This window comes from Camelus bactrianus, chromosome 32, assembly GCF_048773025.1.
Source record: "Camelus bactrianus isolate YW-2024 breed Bactrian camel chromosome 32, ASM4877302v1, whole genome shotgun sequence".
Taxonomy (NCBI): domain Eukaryota; kingdom Metazoa; phylum Chordata; class Mammalia; order Artiodactyla; family Camelidae; genus Camelus; species Camelus bactrianus.
In genome coordinates this window covers 20,906,750-20,922,688 of record NC_133570.1, presented here as the reverse complement: position 1 = coordinate 20,922,688, position 15,939 = coordinate 20,906,750, and the positions used below count along the sequence as shown (strand labels likewise).

The window sequence follows — 15,939 nt, the reverse complement described above, 5'->3', positions numbered from 1 at the left end:
CATTGGTCCCAACTCCTGTCATTTTTGGCCTTTTCATCTCCAGCCTAAGCATTCCCAGTTCCTCTTTTCTTCCAAAAGCAGAAGAGAACCTGCCCCTCTACCCTCATAAGCAATGAGGGAGCAGAGACGTGCCCACTTTCCTGTGCCCTGGGCAGTAGAGCTGAAGTGTCAGCTGGGCTTGGCAGGGACGTGGGCCCGGGGAGATGACAGAGACCCGACGAGCCCCGGCCTGCTGCTGTCTCTGAACCAACCGTCCCTACCAGCCAGTATGGATGAGACTCAAGTAAAATCAGCACAGAATGTGTGACGCGCGAAGGAAACTGAGTGGCCGCAGCTAGGGACCAGCCAGGTGACCTGCCCCAGGGGAACTTCTGCCCTCAGGTGAAAGGTCCAAAGTCACGTTTCTCATACCATTTAGCTGAGGACTGCTCGGTCAGTGTGGGGAGGGACCAAGAACAGACTGGGCAGAACTCTGATAAAGCAAACACTGCCAGGAAGGAAATAAAGTTTTCTCAGATTTGACAGAGGTGTTAAAAGCTGGGCACTTCCTCCAGCAAATGAGGTCCAAGCAGCTTCTTTCTCCCCTGGATACTCAGGAACAAGAAAAGAGCCACGTTTGGGCACAATTATCAACCCATTTGCTGTTCGTTTGTTTTCTCAGGCGGCATATACTGACTGCAACTAACACGGGCAAGGCATCAGGCCCCAGGCGCCCTGGGCAGCAGGACAGGTTTGCTCCAGGCCCCTTTCCCTGATCCCATTCTGCACAGGGCCTGATGCTTTTCTGTGCCTCTGTGGGAATCTCTCAGCCATCCTGTGAGGATCATTAGCCCCGTCAAAGGTGCTGGGGAGGACTGACTGGTCTGGGGTCCCAGACGTAACTTGTGGCAGAGTCAGAACTTGGGCCCAGACTCCACACCCCCAGCCTCTGCAGCTTTTGAGGTCAGACCATGCCCCCTGCCTAGGAGCTCGAGTCTGGCCCTTCTGAGTCTCACCTGCTGTCGCTGGAGATTGCAGAGGGGAAGCCCTGTTCCCCTGAGCCCTGGGAGTTCCCAAAGGTCTGGCTGTTGCCTCTGTCCACGGACTGGCCTGTGCTTACCCCCAAGCTGGTGCCGTCCAACACCGGGGCGGCCGTCTGGTCCAGAGACACCTGTAGGAGATCGAAAAGTTAACATTGAATTAAAAAAAAATTTTTAAGACTCTTTGCATGCATGGTCCTTCCCGTTCCTCTGTCAATTCCAGTCCCCACCGGCTCCTGGCAGAAGAGCTAGAGGGGTCGAGGAGCCGCCCCCTGCACCCCCAGCCCCGCCCTTCGTGCCACCTTCCATCAGAGCAGGGCAAGTCTTGAGCCCCAAACCAAGGCCGACAAGAGGCTGTCATGCACCCGACTTAAAACAGAGGATTTACACTGAAGAAAACCCCCACAGGAAGAGTCAAAAGGTGGAATCATTCCTCAGGGCTAGGAGGAGGGAGAGAGAGCACAGTTAGAGACACGAGGCTGAACGCCCTCTGTTGACTGTGGCTCTCCCATCCCCCAGCCTCCTCGCCCATGTCTGTCCCAGGCGCAATCTGTCCTCCAGTTTGCTCAGATTCACACCTCAGGGGCATCTGAAGCCCCCTTCTCTGGTTTCACCACTAAAGAGAGGCCTTGTCCCATGGCTTCCCCTCAGCTGACTCCCACAACCTCCCAGTGGTGCCCGTTCCACCACCCAGCTCAGGCCACAGCGGCTGGACCTGTCTCCCACCCACCCCGACTGCAGCCCATCCAGACACCACACCTGTGAGCACTCTATCTTCATCTTCCACAAGGACAGTCCCACTCCACCACTCCGTCACCCTGAAATCTTTCAAGTCTCCCCACGAGCTACCAGACTGAGACCCCACTCACAGGCATTGGGGCCCCCAAAGACTGCCCTGCCAGGTGTCTCTCCTGCCCTCCAAATTCTTATGTAAGTTTGTGATGATGAGAATCGATTTCCTGAGAGAAGGATACGGAGAGGAAAGCTGTGGGCCTCTGTCCTGCTCACCAGCAGACTGTGACACAGTGAAGTGATGACCGGGTGGCACCGAGAACCATCTTCCAAGATGGGCTCTGTTCCCAGGACCCCTCAGGCACTGCTTCAGTTTTACAGTAACTTCCTTCCCTTAGCAGAACCCGAGTATGGGGTGATGCCTCCTTCCTCCTTGGCCAATGGGAGCCCCTTTCTCAGCAGAGAGTTGTTCTAAGGGGCAACACCCACAGGTGGCATCTTTGGGACTCAGCTGGAGCTGGAGGACTTCCTTTTCAGGCTCCAACAGGGTCATCCCAGAATGTCATAGATGAAGGGCACAGCAGAGGTCACCTAGTTTAAGCCCATTTTTACCCCCACACACACTCAAGAGAAGAGAGCTGCCTGGCTCCATCAAACCTGTTCACTGGCTTGTACCTCCTCCCCGCGACAGACAGACAGACACACACACACACACACACACACACACACACACACACATCTGCGTCTGCAGGATTTGCTCTGTGCCAGGGTCTGAGCAAACAGCAAAGACGCTTTGTCCCACTAAGTTCTCACTGCAACCCTACCAGGAGAACAGTTATCAGTCCCACCCTGTAGATGGGAAACCTGAGGTTCAGAGAGGATAGGGCAGTCGCCAGCCAGCCGTGGAGGGGCAGGCAGCTGGACACCAGCACCTACACTCAGACAGTCTTTTAACAAGTAGTCCCTTTCTCTCGAGGCGCTCCCTACACACCCTGCATTTCTGGTCCCGGAATGAGGGTGGACAGCAGGGGCAGCAGCACAGATAAGCAGAGGTGCAAACCTGACCTTGAAACAGGGAATCACAGCGATGCTCATCCTCATCCGAGCTGGTGTTTACTGGGTACCCGCCCCGCACCAAGCACCATGACAGTCGTTTTACGCACATAATTCCTGCCTTGGGCATCACTGGAAGGATTTCCAGATACCTGCGGCTAAATTGTACTGTGCTCAGGGACACGCTCTCTGTGATTTCATTCCCTTAAATCTGCTGAGGCGTATTTTGTTTCTCATCCTCAAAACAACCCTACACGGATATTGCTTTTACTTCCTTTTACAGATGAGGAAACTGAGGTTCCAGAGGTTTTAATTAAGCTGTCAGGACAGTGCTGAAGCCAAGATCTGAAAGGAGCCATGGGCCTCCCTGGCCCCGCTCCTCACCCCACACTGCGTGTCAGGAAACACACAGACACACATATGTTAACATAATAACAACAGATCAAGCAAACCAAAATAAACAGAAAAAAAGCAAAGTGCAATTTCATTTTATGTAAGTAGAGAGCTCCCTTACTAATTCTGATATAATTTTTCTTAAATTTATGTTTCTTTTTAGCAATACACCTATCTGTTGGGTACTATAACCTTCATCCACGTGCCTCTCCTGATGTCTCATTTCTATTCACTATTTCCAGTTCCAGGAACTTGTCCACTTCTGTTCCACCAGTGAGTTCCACCACGTGAACCTGTGTGGACTAGTCTATCATAGGACGTACAAAACAATTCTCCTCTGGCTGTTGATTTTTCTCCGGTTAAATTCTAAACAGCAAGGTTTTACTGTACAGCACAGGGAATTATATTCAGTATCTTGTAATAACCTATAACAATAAAGAACATGAAAAAGAATATATATGTGTATATGTATAACTGAAGCAAAATGCCGTCCACCAGAAACCAACACAATGTTGTAAATCAACTAAACTTCAGTTAAAAGAAAATTCTTAATCTAAGTCCAAAGCTTTTCACAAGAGTCTCTTCCTAGAAAGTATAAGTTTAAAAAATCCAACTGGGTCTGTTTTAAACCACAAGTGCAGTGTGGCCACCCTCACTGGGCAATGCTTGGATTAGGACTCAGAGGTCCCAACACGGACCCGCCCAGGGTCTCATGCTCACTGGAAGAGCCGGGTGCAGACCCCTGAAGATGCCCTCTGGCCTCCTGAGAAAGGGAAGATGTCAGTGTGAACTACAGGATGGTGGGGGACTCAGCCACTCACCAGTTCTAGGCCCTCTAACCAGGTAATGTCTTTAAGCCTCAGTTTCCTCATCTGGAAAATAGGGTAATAGCACCTACACCTCATGGACTCAACGGCTGTTTGCAAAGCCTTTCACAGCAGCTGGCTGAGTAGGTACTCAATCCAGGTTTTCTCACATCCACTAAATAAGGATTCCTTAACCTTTGTCCTTGAATCTCCTAAGTCCATCTTCCTGAGCCTGCCCGACTCTGCATAAACCCTCTCGTCCCTTTGAAATCTCTGTGACTACATCGATCTCATAGACTCGGGTCTCCACAAAGGGCAGGGAGCCCAGGTTCTCTTCACGAGACCCGTCGGAACAATCAGGACCAAAGCTAATTGTGGGGCAGGGGTCACAAATCAGGCTTGTTGGTCCTGACTTAAATCCCAGCTCAACCCCAGGTGTGCACACACTTGGTAAGAAATGTTTGCTGTTTTTCACCACTTCCGCTGCACTGTTACAAATTTATCTGGTTGTACTGGGAGGAAAAAATTAAGTTTGGTCCTTAGGTCACCGTATGTCATGTTACCTATGTTACATGGACGAAAACACCTAAAAGGCAAGATGCTGCCACGTGGCCGAGAGTTTTTGGCAACCACATGAAAGACAAGGGCGCACACGGGCCGAGGGGCCCTGGAGCGGGACTGACCTGCGGGTGGAGGGCGGACGACGCGGTGCGCGGGCTGCGGACAAACTCCATAAAGAAGGCCCCGTCCTGGAGTCAGAGCGGCAGGTGCGAGGGGCGGAGGGACGGGATGCGGCCGATGGCAAGCCGTCAGGGGAAGAAGTAGGGGATGAAAGACAAAAACAGAAACAAGGAGGGAAGGAAGGAAACAAGGGCACGCGAGGGGAATGGGGAAAAAAGAGAGGAGGGGAGAGAGAGACCCGCCCAGAAAGAAAATAACCAACTGCAAAGGATCAGCAGAAACTCACACCTTCTTCAGCAGAATATGCCCTCCGTGTGGGAGCAAGCACCCGGGGGAGAAGGCGTGTCCAAGCTCCCTCAGGTCTCATTGGAGCCAGGCTTGGATACGTGCACCCCCACACATAGCTCTGACCTTCCTTCAGACCTACGCCAAGCGGAGGGGAGGCTGAGGGCAGCTTGGCAGGCGGGGGAGGAGGGGGGATGCAAGGGAAAGGAGTCAGTGGCAGCTTCCTGGCCTCCCGCCTGGCTGGGTGACCAGCAGGCCTCTTGGAGAGTTTTCGTTTCTGCCTGTTACCAAACTCGGTGGCCAGATGGGAGAAGAGGATTCAATGCAGGCAAAGTTCTGGCTTAATTTTCTGAGCAAACCAAGGCTACAGAAGTAGCAATACCTTCTCCTCCACTGGCTGGGTCACAAAGTCACCGAGGCGCTGTGACGTACACAGCGTCAGACACGCGTGCACTCACCTGGAGGGGTCCCTGAAGCTGCCTCCCCTCCCTACCCTGTTCTCGTGGGGTTCAAGTTGCCAGAGTACTTGAAACAAATGACGGAGAGAACTTTTCCAAAGACCCCTCCCTCCCTCCCGTTCTTCTTAAGGTCAAGAAGTGGTCTCTTGCCCCCTCAGAAGCTTTTTACTTTTTATGCTTGTTACACTGAAATTCAGAAACAGCACTTGATACACCTGAAGGTCCCTGCTTCCCTACTTTTCTTTAATTCTCAAAGTTGAACCACTGAACCATTTTGGTGTCTGTTTGACCAGTACTGCTGCTGTGTCCCACCAGCCACGGAAACACTCAGGTACCGCCACGAATCCTAACACAAGGTGCCACCAGGAGACACTGCTGGGCCGTCTCCTGACACCTCTGCTCCTGCTGGGCCACCTGGGAACCTGCATCCGGCCATCCACATGGATTTTAGTGCTCAGCTGGAAGATGAGGAGAGTTCTAAACAGCGATCTCCTGTTTGGCCCCTGGTGCATTTTAGCCATAGTGCTTGTGTCTCGGCCGTTGTTCTGCTTCTTGGGACTGCCCCCCGCACTGTTCCTAACCCTCAGAGATGGGGGTGAGTAGACGTGACAGCCAGTGGACAGAACAGAGGTACTCGGGTACCCTCACTGTTGTACTCGTGTCCGTTCTCTGCCAGACGCAGAGGTGCTAAGGCCGCCAAGGTTACGTGCATGTGCGTGAGGCCAGGGAAAAGGTCTTGCTTCACCAGCAGGTCATTCTTTACACACAGACTATCCTTGGGACTGAACCAAAAGGCACTGCCCTAGAGCTGGGTTTGCAAGCCAAATCTAGTCACCTGGCGATTCCAGCCTGTGAGCAGAGGTCAAATCATTATGTGCAAGGATGTTTGTAATATTTATACTTGCGATGTACTACAGAATAATTATAAAAGCTTCTGGAATAATTCAAAAATTATTTTAAAAAATCAGAAACCACCTCTGTTTTTAAACAAAAAAAACGCATTACAACTGAAGGTCTAACCATAGGATGAAATATTATACAGTTATTTTTAAAAATCATGCTATGGAGAAACAATGACATAGGGAGATATTCATAAGGAAATAAAATAAGTAAACACACAGGTGGATACACAAGTTGACCACAATTTTGAAAAATAAAATACATCTACTGAATCTCCTTCATCTCCTAGGGGTGGAGATTAGATAAGAGAATGTCCAGGGAGCACAGCCAGCCACATCAGAACCATCTCAGATTCTGAATTTCCCCGGAGACGGAGGTGACAGAGCCTCGTCCAGTGGTCTGAAAAGCTACAAAAAGCCCGACCTGTGGCGCTTTCGGCCCCTCTGCCGTACTCGCTAACCCGAAGGGAGGCCGAAGCTTTAGGCTTTGGTTTCTGTCTCCCAGGATGCTCCTGTTTGACTATTTCTCAGGAGTGAGCTCTCCTGGACGCTGCTTCAGTGGCTTTCCACCCCCACTCCCCACCCCCAGGAGAGCTGAAGACGGGGCTCAAGGATTACCAGATGGCCTACAACACAGCTCAAGCCAGATCTCGGGCCTGGACCAGCAGAGGTTAGCCTGACGGACTGACACCTGCCTTCACACAGCCATTAGCGTCCTGACAACTGAGCAGGAGAGCTTCTCAAGAGGGACAGCAATGCTGAATGGGGCTGGGGTAGAAGCGACCCAAGCCCTCAGCACCTTCAGTCCTCAGCTCAGAGGCGTGCACGTTACCACCCACACTGGGTCCCTGGGAGGGCCCGCCAGCTCCCTGCCTCCTTTACCTTTCGGGGGCTGTCCACGTAGGTGGGGGTCATGGCCACGCCGCTGCTCTCGGCCGGCGGGGCGCAGCTCTTGCCCCCATGTGTCGCCTGCGGTTCTCCCAGGCACCTGGAAGGAGAAAAACACGGGACGGTCACTTGGTCTGAGCCCCCCGGGGAAGGACCCACGTTAGCCAAGATGGAGTGGAGGCAGCTCTGATGCCGTCGCCTTGGAAACACACTCTTTCTGCTCTGTGTCCTCAGGCCCCACATGGTGCCCCCAGTGTCCTGACGATCCTGAGCGATCACCAGCTGCTGTGGTGAATAAGGAAACGGCCCCATTTTAAAAGCATCTTGGCAGCACCTGGTGCTTCCGTGTTACTGTTTTTTGGGGGGGGAGGTAATTTAGGTTTATTTACTTTTGGAGGGGGTATGGGGATTGAACCCATGACCTGCAGGCTGGCAAGCACTCTACCACTTGAGCTATCCCCTCCCCTCAGCCCCCAACCATATTACTTTGAAAAGGCAACTGACATGGTTCGAGAGACTCCATCCGTGAATACCATTGTTTTGAATTTTCTGGGAAAGACTTTTTGTCAGCTTTTATTAACTATACCAATCGAAGCACATTCTGAAAATTAGAGCTGCATTAACGTTCGGTGTTTACAGGGCAAAATGTTGGTATCTTTTGAAGGTTTATAGGTGAATCTTGCAAATGCACACACTCCCCACCTCCTAAAACACGCCAGACACAAATCTAACAGACATTACTTCAAAACACAAGATAACCATGGTTTCTTATGACACCTTTTCCCATCTCGGTTCAGCTGTACATAAATACTTTCACACTTATTTTCCTAATTTTTTTTCATACTAAATTTAACTATGAACTACTGCAACATAGATGCTCGCCCCAAATGAGACTGCTTTAACATATCATAGACTGTTTATTTAGTAAGTTCCAGGAGGCTCACAGGATGGTCTTAAATGCTTTGTTATTGTTGTGACACACGCTTCTCCCAGTGGGGGCTGTGAGGCGCTGCCCAGGCCCCTCTGCCATGACCCTGCTGCCACAGTAGCTGTGTGTACTGTCCAGCTGGCTCATCCAAGCCCTCGCCCCTCCCTGGGCTGCCCGTGGACAGTGAACAAACACTGAGGGGTGCAAAGGCCTGGCCGTGTGGGTCCAACCTGGCTCATTCCTAGGCTTTCCTGCATCTCAGCTTCTCCCCCCAGCCCCCGACCCCGGGGCTGAGCCCACAACTGAACCCCATCTCCATCCGCCTCCCGGGGAAGCCAAGCTGTGACATTTCTCTCGTCTTAAATTCTGACACATCTGTTACTGATGGTGAAGAAATCTCATCCTGGAGATGAAAAATTGGTTGCCATAGTAACCTGTTACACTCTCTCTAGTTTTTATCATGGAAAATTTTCAAACACAGACCAAAATAAAGAGGCAAGTATCACTGAACCCTTGCCTACCTGGCCCCCAGAATTATTTATTTATAGAGCCAATCTTGTTTCACCTACACCCATCCACCCTGATTATTTCGCAGCAAAACTCACACGTGATGTCTTTTCATCCATAGGCACTTCAGTACACACTTCATCTCTAAAAGAAAGTAACTTGGAAAAACACAACCACAATTCCATCACCACACTTAAATTTAAAAATTTTTTTCTAATATTAAATATTTCCCTAATTGTCTTAAAAACATTTTTTTTTACAGTGTGTTCAAAACAGGATCCAGTTAAGGTCCCTACACTGCAGTCAGTGATGTCTCTCGAGTCTCTTTTAAGCTCGAAGCTCCATTCATGCCTCAGTACCCTCATGATTTATTGGTGGGAGGAACTAGCTCACTGGCCCTGTGAGTTAGTCTGGAGGTGATCATGTCGCTTTATTGTTTCCTGGGTTCCTGTGCGCCCTGCACTTCCTGAGAACTAGAAATTACATCTAAAGGGTTGAGCACATTTAGGTTGGATTTGGGGCAGGACCCGGAGACCCACGATGTCAAGGCCTGGCTTCCTCCGCTCTGCCTCCCGGTCTGAGGAAACGCACCCCGTCACCCAGGAGTGGTCATCTGGGAGAGAGTGAATCTTGGGATTCCCTGTCCTGCCTCTTGCTGGGGGTTAGGTGAGTGTCTCCCCTCACACTGGGGGACACTCCCATCCCCAGCCATCCTTCTTCCTCCAGTCTGAGCAGAAAGAGGCTCCTGGGAGCTAAACGATGACTCACTGACAAAATAAGACTCCCCGCCCCCAGCTTCACACCTCCCCACCCCCCACCCTTCTTCCCCGCCAGCAGCATATGTTCCTTGTTCTTTTCTCCAGCAGGGAAGGTCTTGGATTAGCTCCAAGGACAACCTGCCAGGCAGAGTTCTGGGGTCTTTCCTTGGCCAACTGAAGATCTTTTCTGAAGATGCCTGGCGCCCTGAGCGATGAGCCCAATCTACCCAGGTCTCCTCCCCTCCTGTGCCCCCGTCCTCCCCCTAGCCATGTCCTGCCCTCCTCTCCTGGCATCCCTTCCGTTCATCCTGTCATCAGCCTCCATCCAGCCTCTGTGGCCTATCGCCTGGACCAGTGGAACCTCTGCCTCCGGGGCCCACCACCGGGCCTCCCCACACCCGGGCCTCCTCATCTCTGGAAACCCCGCTTCCACCAGAGACACTGAATGAATGTCTCATGACATTAAGGAACTGCTGTGACTTCTTAGGGACGTTATGGTGTTAGGAGAACTGATCTTTCAGAGATACATCCTTAAACAGTAGAGACGAAGGACATGAAGGGATTTGGTTAGAAACGGAAACAAGACGAGAGCAAGTGGGAGACAAATGAGACAAGATTGGCCATGAGCTGGTTGGTAATCTCTGAGGCTGGGTGAGGGGGCAACAGGGATTCATGACACTGGTCCACTTTTTTTTTTTAATCTGTTTAAAATGTTCCACTAAAATAAACTTTCAAGGGATCGCTCTTGCTATGAGAACGAGTAAGAACAGAATGGGATCCGAAGCCGTCTTCACACCTGTATCTCCCTTGTGCCCTGAGCTCGCTCCATGTAACCCACATGTAACTCCCATGGGGCACGACTCGGGCCCTCCCACCAGGCGGATCCCAGGAAGCACAGAGAGGAACCTGATGCAGCTGGAAGAGAGCAGTACCACTCGGTGAGGGTTGCAGATAATGGGTGGGAACAGGGTGTATATGGGAAATCTCTGTACCTTCCACTCAATTTTGCCTTGAACCTAAAACTGCTCTATTAAAAAAAAAAAACTAACAAACAAAAAATCACTTTATGAACCAAACCAAACCAGACACATCAGATCAAGCCCCAGATGGCAAGTTTATCACGACTGGCCTATTTGAGGATATTCAGGGTATTAACTTAGCATTCTTTTCAGGTTGTGTCTTTTGTAAATTACGGGCCCCTTGGCAGACAGAAGTCATAGGTCACCTGAGTCGGGGACTGCGGGATGGGGACGAGTCTCTCTCCGCCTAGGCACTTACTTCTGACTGGCCTCCATCTCCAGCAGGGCCGACAGAGCTGAGGTTCCCTTCTTCCCAATGGGGGGGCCGGTCGACTCGAGGGAGTGTGTGGGGATGGGCCCCGTCATCTGCAGGCCTTTCATGGTGGTCCCTTTCTAGAGCAGAGGGGAGGAGACGGGCCATCAGACACGGCTGCATCTGCCACGCGTCAGGCTCTGGGGATCCAAGCAATAGAGTCGGGGAAGACAGGGTCTCGGTATTCAGTCAATGCCAGAAAGCCGCTTTTCACTTGAACTGAAGGTCCCAAAGACCTGCTGGACTCAAAACAAACTTCCTCCTTGAGGCGGTTCAGGCGTATCATCTCATTTTACTCTCATCACAGCTGGAGGAAGTAAATAACATGACATCTAACTCATGCAAGAAGAAACAGCTAAGTCTCAGAGGAGTTTAGTAACTTATCCTAAGTCCCACTGGAGCTGGAATTCAAACTCCATTTAACTGACTTCAAAACCAAGGCTCCTTCCACTAGACAAGCTCCCCCAGAAATGATGCCACGTACAAAAGGCAGCTGGCGTGGGTTAAAGAACACTGAACCTGGGTTAAAAACAAAAAAGTAAAAACATGGTTGATGATAGAAGACTACTCAGTAATTTAATGAGCCGTGGGTTCAAGTGACAAGCTGGATGAATCCCAAAGGCATTTTGCTGAGTGTATGAAGGCGTTCTCAAAAGGTTACGTATCATCTGATTCCATTTACAGGACATTTGGGAAAGACAGAAGTATAGTGATGGAGAACGGACCGGTGGCTGCCAGGGCTTAGAGATGAGGAGATAACCTCACTATAAAGCGTTGCGTGAGAGTTGTTCTGGAGTGATGGATGAATCCGTGTTCTAGGGGTGCTAGTGGTTACACGAATCCATCCATTTGCAAAATTCATAGATCTGTAGGTACACACACACACACCCAGGCTGAATCCCAGCTCTGCCCTGTATTAGCTGGGTGTCCTCAGATATATCCCAAGAGCCCGGGCCCTCACTAGGGAGTCAGTGGTTGAATGAATGCCTAAGGCTGCTGGAAACTCTAAGAGTGACCTAAGTGACATTGCTGCTGTTACCCTCTTGAGGGAGTTTCCACCCAGCAGTGCTTCACAGAAGCTTCACACCAGCAGTGAGAGGCCCTGGACACAGGAGGAAATGGCCCTGCACCCAGACCAGGCCCGGCGCCTGAAGGCCTCACCCGCATCAGGCGGTCCGAGCGGTGCCGCCGGCGGATGCGGTTCAAGCCCTCCACAAAGCGGATGAAGCCATCCAGGAGCTGCCACTCCTCCTCGTCTGCCCGCGGCCTGTCCCCATAGATGTCACAGTGTGCCTCGCCCTCCGTGATGCGCTTGGTGGCCGTGACACAGGCTGGCAGTAGCAGGAAGCGGGTCCTCCAGAACTTCAGGGACTCGATTAAGCTACAGAGGCAGAAGGGGGAAACGGGTGGTGGTGAGAAAAAGCAGGAAATAAAAGTACTCCCGGCGAACACCCACCTTGACCCTCACCCTGGGTTGGGCGTGCGAGGGCCCATCTCCCCAAGAGCTCGTGTTCATCCGACCACGTTTCGTGGCTCCACTGAACACAGGCTTGAAGCAAGAACCCCAAGGTGGCTTTTCCTCTCCAACCCCGGGATGTTGGAATGTTTCTGTGCACCCAGGCCTTTTACCATCATGATCACAGACCACACATAAAAATTCAAAACAAGATATATAACTGCCTGGTCAGGAAACTGTTCAGAGCACTGATGTTCCATCAAAAGGTACATCTTCACCGGGTTTGTTGTTGTTTGTTATTTTATGTGGTGACACTTACACAACAAAACTGACCACTTTAAGGATCTTTAAGTACACAATTCAACAGCATTTGGGACATCCCCACCGCTGTGAACCACCACTGCCACCACCCATGTCTTCGTGGAGTTTTTAGCCTAGCCTAGTGCTTTTGCTCCTCTGTGTTTTGCTAAAACGGACGTCATCTTGCAATCAGCAGGACAGACGGGAGCGTTGAGGGACAGACGCACGCAAGGCAGCAAGGACGTGAAGCCCAAGCGGGCTCTGACCTGAAGTCCTCGGAGCCGGCAGAGCAGATGTACTGATCTAAGTAATTCCACTTGTACTCCTCCAGCCGCTCATGGGAGAACTCCACCCAGCAGCAGACGAACTCTGAGTCCGAGTGGGAAGGGCAGAGGCTGTAGGTGTAGTGGATCTGTGCAGACTCATAAGGGTACCTGGGAAACAAAGGGCGCACCCTTAAGTCCAACAAGAACCCCCAGACCCCTCTGTACCTCTTCTGTCTCAATACATGTGGCACCATCCTTGGCATTTGACCCCTGGCCACAGGACACAATTCATCCAGGGGAAGGGTGGTGGAGATCTCTCAGTTCATAAAGGTTCTCATTTCTCTATCCTCACATATTATTTTTTATCAAAGTGTAGCTGATTGGCAATGTTAATTTCAGGTTTATATCCTCATGTTATTTTTTTAAAAAATATTTCATTATTTTATTTTGGTGGGGGGGTAATTAAGTTTATTTATTTTTAGAGGAGGTACTGGGGATTAAACTCAGGACCTCGTGCATGCTAAGCATGTGCTCTGCCACTTGAGCTATACCCTCGCCTTCCTCACGTTATTTTTAACTGGCTTGTTAAGACTCAGGCCAAACATTAGAAGCTAAATCAAATCCCTTTTGGAAGTAAATGAGCTGCAACCATAAAATAAAACCCTAGAATGTTCGTGTATGACTGAAGCATTGTGCTGTGCACCAGAAATTGACACACTGAAAACTGACTATACTTCACAAAAAAAAAAAAATATATATATATATATATATATATACACATATATATATATACATACACACACACACACAAAACAAACAAATAAAACCCTAGAAAGGAAAACAGTAACTCGGAAAGAAACACCCATCACTCAACCTCCTTGGTTTGAATTACGTGTTATACACATAATCCAGCATGCGGATGGTATGTGCTAGAAACGTAATTTAGTCTGTGGACACGTTTCAGGACAGGAGCTGAAAACCTTAAACACTCAGGGACTCACTTGGGAAGGTATCGTGTGACTGTGATCATCTTGTCCTTTAGGGTCACCTTATGGAAAGTTCTGCCCATACTCAGCCAGTACTGGTCTTCCTCCTCAGGACGGTTTCGGGACACAAGTCCTAACAGAGAGAAAAAAAAATCATTTTCTCCATCTGGTTGAGAGTTATTCCTTCAACAGGCAACTGTTTCTCTTCCACATGGCTTCAGAAAAGGAGAAGCGAAAGAGGCAATGCTTTCTTTCAAGGGGCAGTAAGAGGCCAGGCTTTGAATCAGGGGACCCCGGGTTACACCCCAGTGGTGTCATCTACCAGCTCTGTGATGCTGGGCACCAAATCTCCCTAAGCCTCACTTCTGGAACTAGAAAGAGGGCTCGCCCGGCCCAGCATTCCTTCCTTCCCACGACAACACCCAGCCGGCTGTTGGGAAGACGATGTCATGGGGGGTGTCTGAGAGTATCTGGCACGAGGGCACTCATGCCCCTGCTCTAGGTGGGGTGCACCACGTGACTCCTGTCTTCACCCTGCACGGCCCTTGTCACGCTCTGGGATCAAATACACCACTTGTGCTTTATGAGTTTAACGTCGGTCTTCCTCGCAGACTGTAAACCCTGAGGGCAGGGCCAATGCTGTTCTATGCACCACAGCTCGGGTCCCACTTGGTGTCCTGAGATCAGGACAGTAGCAGATCAGTAAACCTGAGATCAGGGAGTAGCAGAGGCCTGCTAGGAACGGCTGCTTCTCCAGTAATTATAGTAACAGTGGTACCATTTCTGTTACTACAGAAATAAAAGGGATTAAATTTATCAAAAGAGAAAAACAGCCAGAAAGGGTACAGTCAGGTGAGTAGCCCCGGGCCAGTTAGCTGGGAGGCTCGGGAATCAGCCAGAACAGAACTGGGCGCTGGAGGAATTAACCAACAAGGGACACTGATTGGCTCCTTCAGACAAAAGCAAGTAGGCAGCCTGGATGGGGCAACTGCCACTAATGATGAATTCATCCCACTACTCTGGGGATAAGAACAAAACCCTTCACGTGGTCCTATGTGGCCTGGGTCTCCTAACGCTCCTGGGCACACCTGTTGCTTGTTCCCAGTGCTCCCCCACATTACTCTTCTTTCCGGTGCCTGCAAAGTTTCATGATGTCTCCTGCCACAGGGCCTTTGCACATACTAATCCTGCTGTCTGATGTGGTCCTCCTACCTGCTCCTGCCCTCCACTCTTTCAGCAATAACTCCCGCATCTACTTCAGATCTCAGCTCAAACACCCCTCCTTCAAGGAAACTATCCCTGACTCTCCAGACCAGATCAGGTCCTGTATTACATATTCTCCCAGCCTTCAGATTTTCCCCCCACAGTCTTTATTGCAACACAGAACTGTATTCATATTTGACAAATGTTATTTTTCCCCACAGAGCAGGAGCTGAATAAATACTACTGAATGAATGAATGAATGAAAGAATTCATATATTTATCAACCCATGTTGTTTTACACCAGGCACAGTGGTTTCCATGTGGAGGACACAAAGATGAAGCTAAATGGTCCTGACACTCAGAGAGGTTACCATTCAGTAGCGTCTAGAATATGGGAAGAAGGCATCATGTGATAAATATCATGAAGGGCTTTTAGAGAAAATTCAGGGGGAGTCCAAAGCTTCTTCGTGAACAGCAGGGCCTGGACTGATGCCCACTAAGCCCCCACTAACAGGTCCACACATCTCTCATCCTCTTGCCAGAGGAACTTTAATGGAGCCAAGGATGGTCTGAGGTTTGGAGCTGGGTGGTCAGGGAGTAGGGGGCTCATTAGCTACAAAGAAAAGGCAGGAGATTAACAACTGCTCACTGATCATTCCAGGAAGTGACCTCCACTGTCTGGTTCCAGGCACCCACACGTCCTTCTCTCTGCCTGATCTATTACAGAAGCACTCTTCAGGGCCTGGCCCTAACTCAGCCTCTGTCACTCATGGATGACCCTTTCTGGTTTCAAGTCACTGAGTCTCAGTGACAAACAAGAGAAGTTGGATTCCAAATGGGAAGAAGAAAAAAATATATATATAAACTTGAGGTTTAGGTAGTACTGGAGGGCTTGCTGTGTCCAGCGCTGCGCAAGGAAGAAACACCGGCGTCTGGGTCGGGAATGTCCACTGTGTACTTTGACAGCTCAGCCCCGGCTCAGCTGCCTA

The 15,939-nt window shown here is 50.3% G+C and overlaps 1 protein-coding gene across 9 annotated transcripts in view; it reads right to left on the bottom strand.

The window, feature by feature from the left end:
- DEPDC5 (DEP domain containing 5, GATOR1 subcomplex subunit) overlaps window positions 1–15,939 on the bottom strand; it is an 88,898-nt gene that overhangs the window by 26,091 nt on the left and 46,868 nt on the right. For 7 of the 9 annotated variants that reach the window (XR_012503713.1, XM_074356672.1, XM_074356664.1 and 4 more), the window contains 7 exons: window positions 13,763–13,880; window positions 12,762–12,929; window positions 11,901–12,120; window positions 10,686–10,819; window positions 7,209–7,314; window positions 4,687–4,752; window positions 996–1,150 (listed from right to left, as the gene is read on the bottom strand). Coding sequence is in view for 8 of the 9 variants with exons in the window: in XM_074356672.1 (XP_074212773.1) it covers window positions 996–1,150; window positions 4,687–4,752; window positions 7,209–7,314; window positions 10,686–10,819; window positions 11,901–12,120; window positions 12,762–12,929; window positions 13,763–13,880 (967 nt within the window). In the remaining variant the exon portion in view is untranslated. The remainder of the gene's footprint in view (window positions 1–995; window positions 1,151–4,686; window positions 4,753–7,208; window positions 7,315–10,685; window positions 10,820–11,900; window positions 12,121–12,761; window positions 12,930–13,762; window positions 13,881–15,939) is intronic. The other 2 variants (XM_074356667.1, XM_074356668.1) reach the window with 1 other exon arrangement.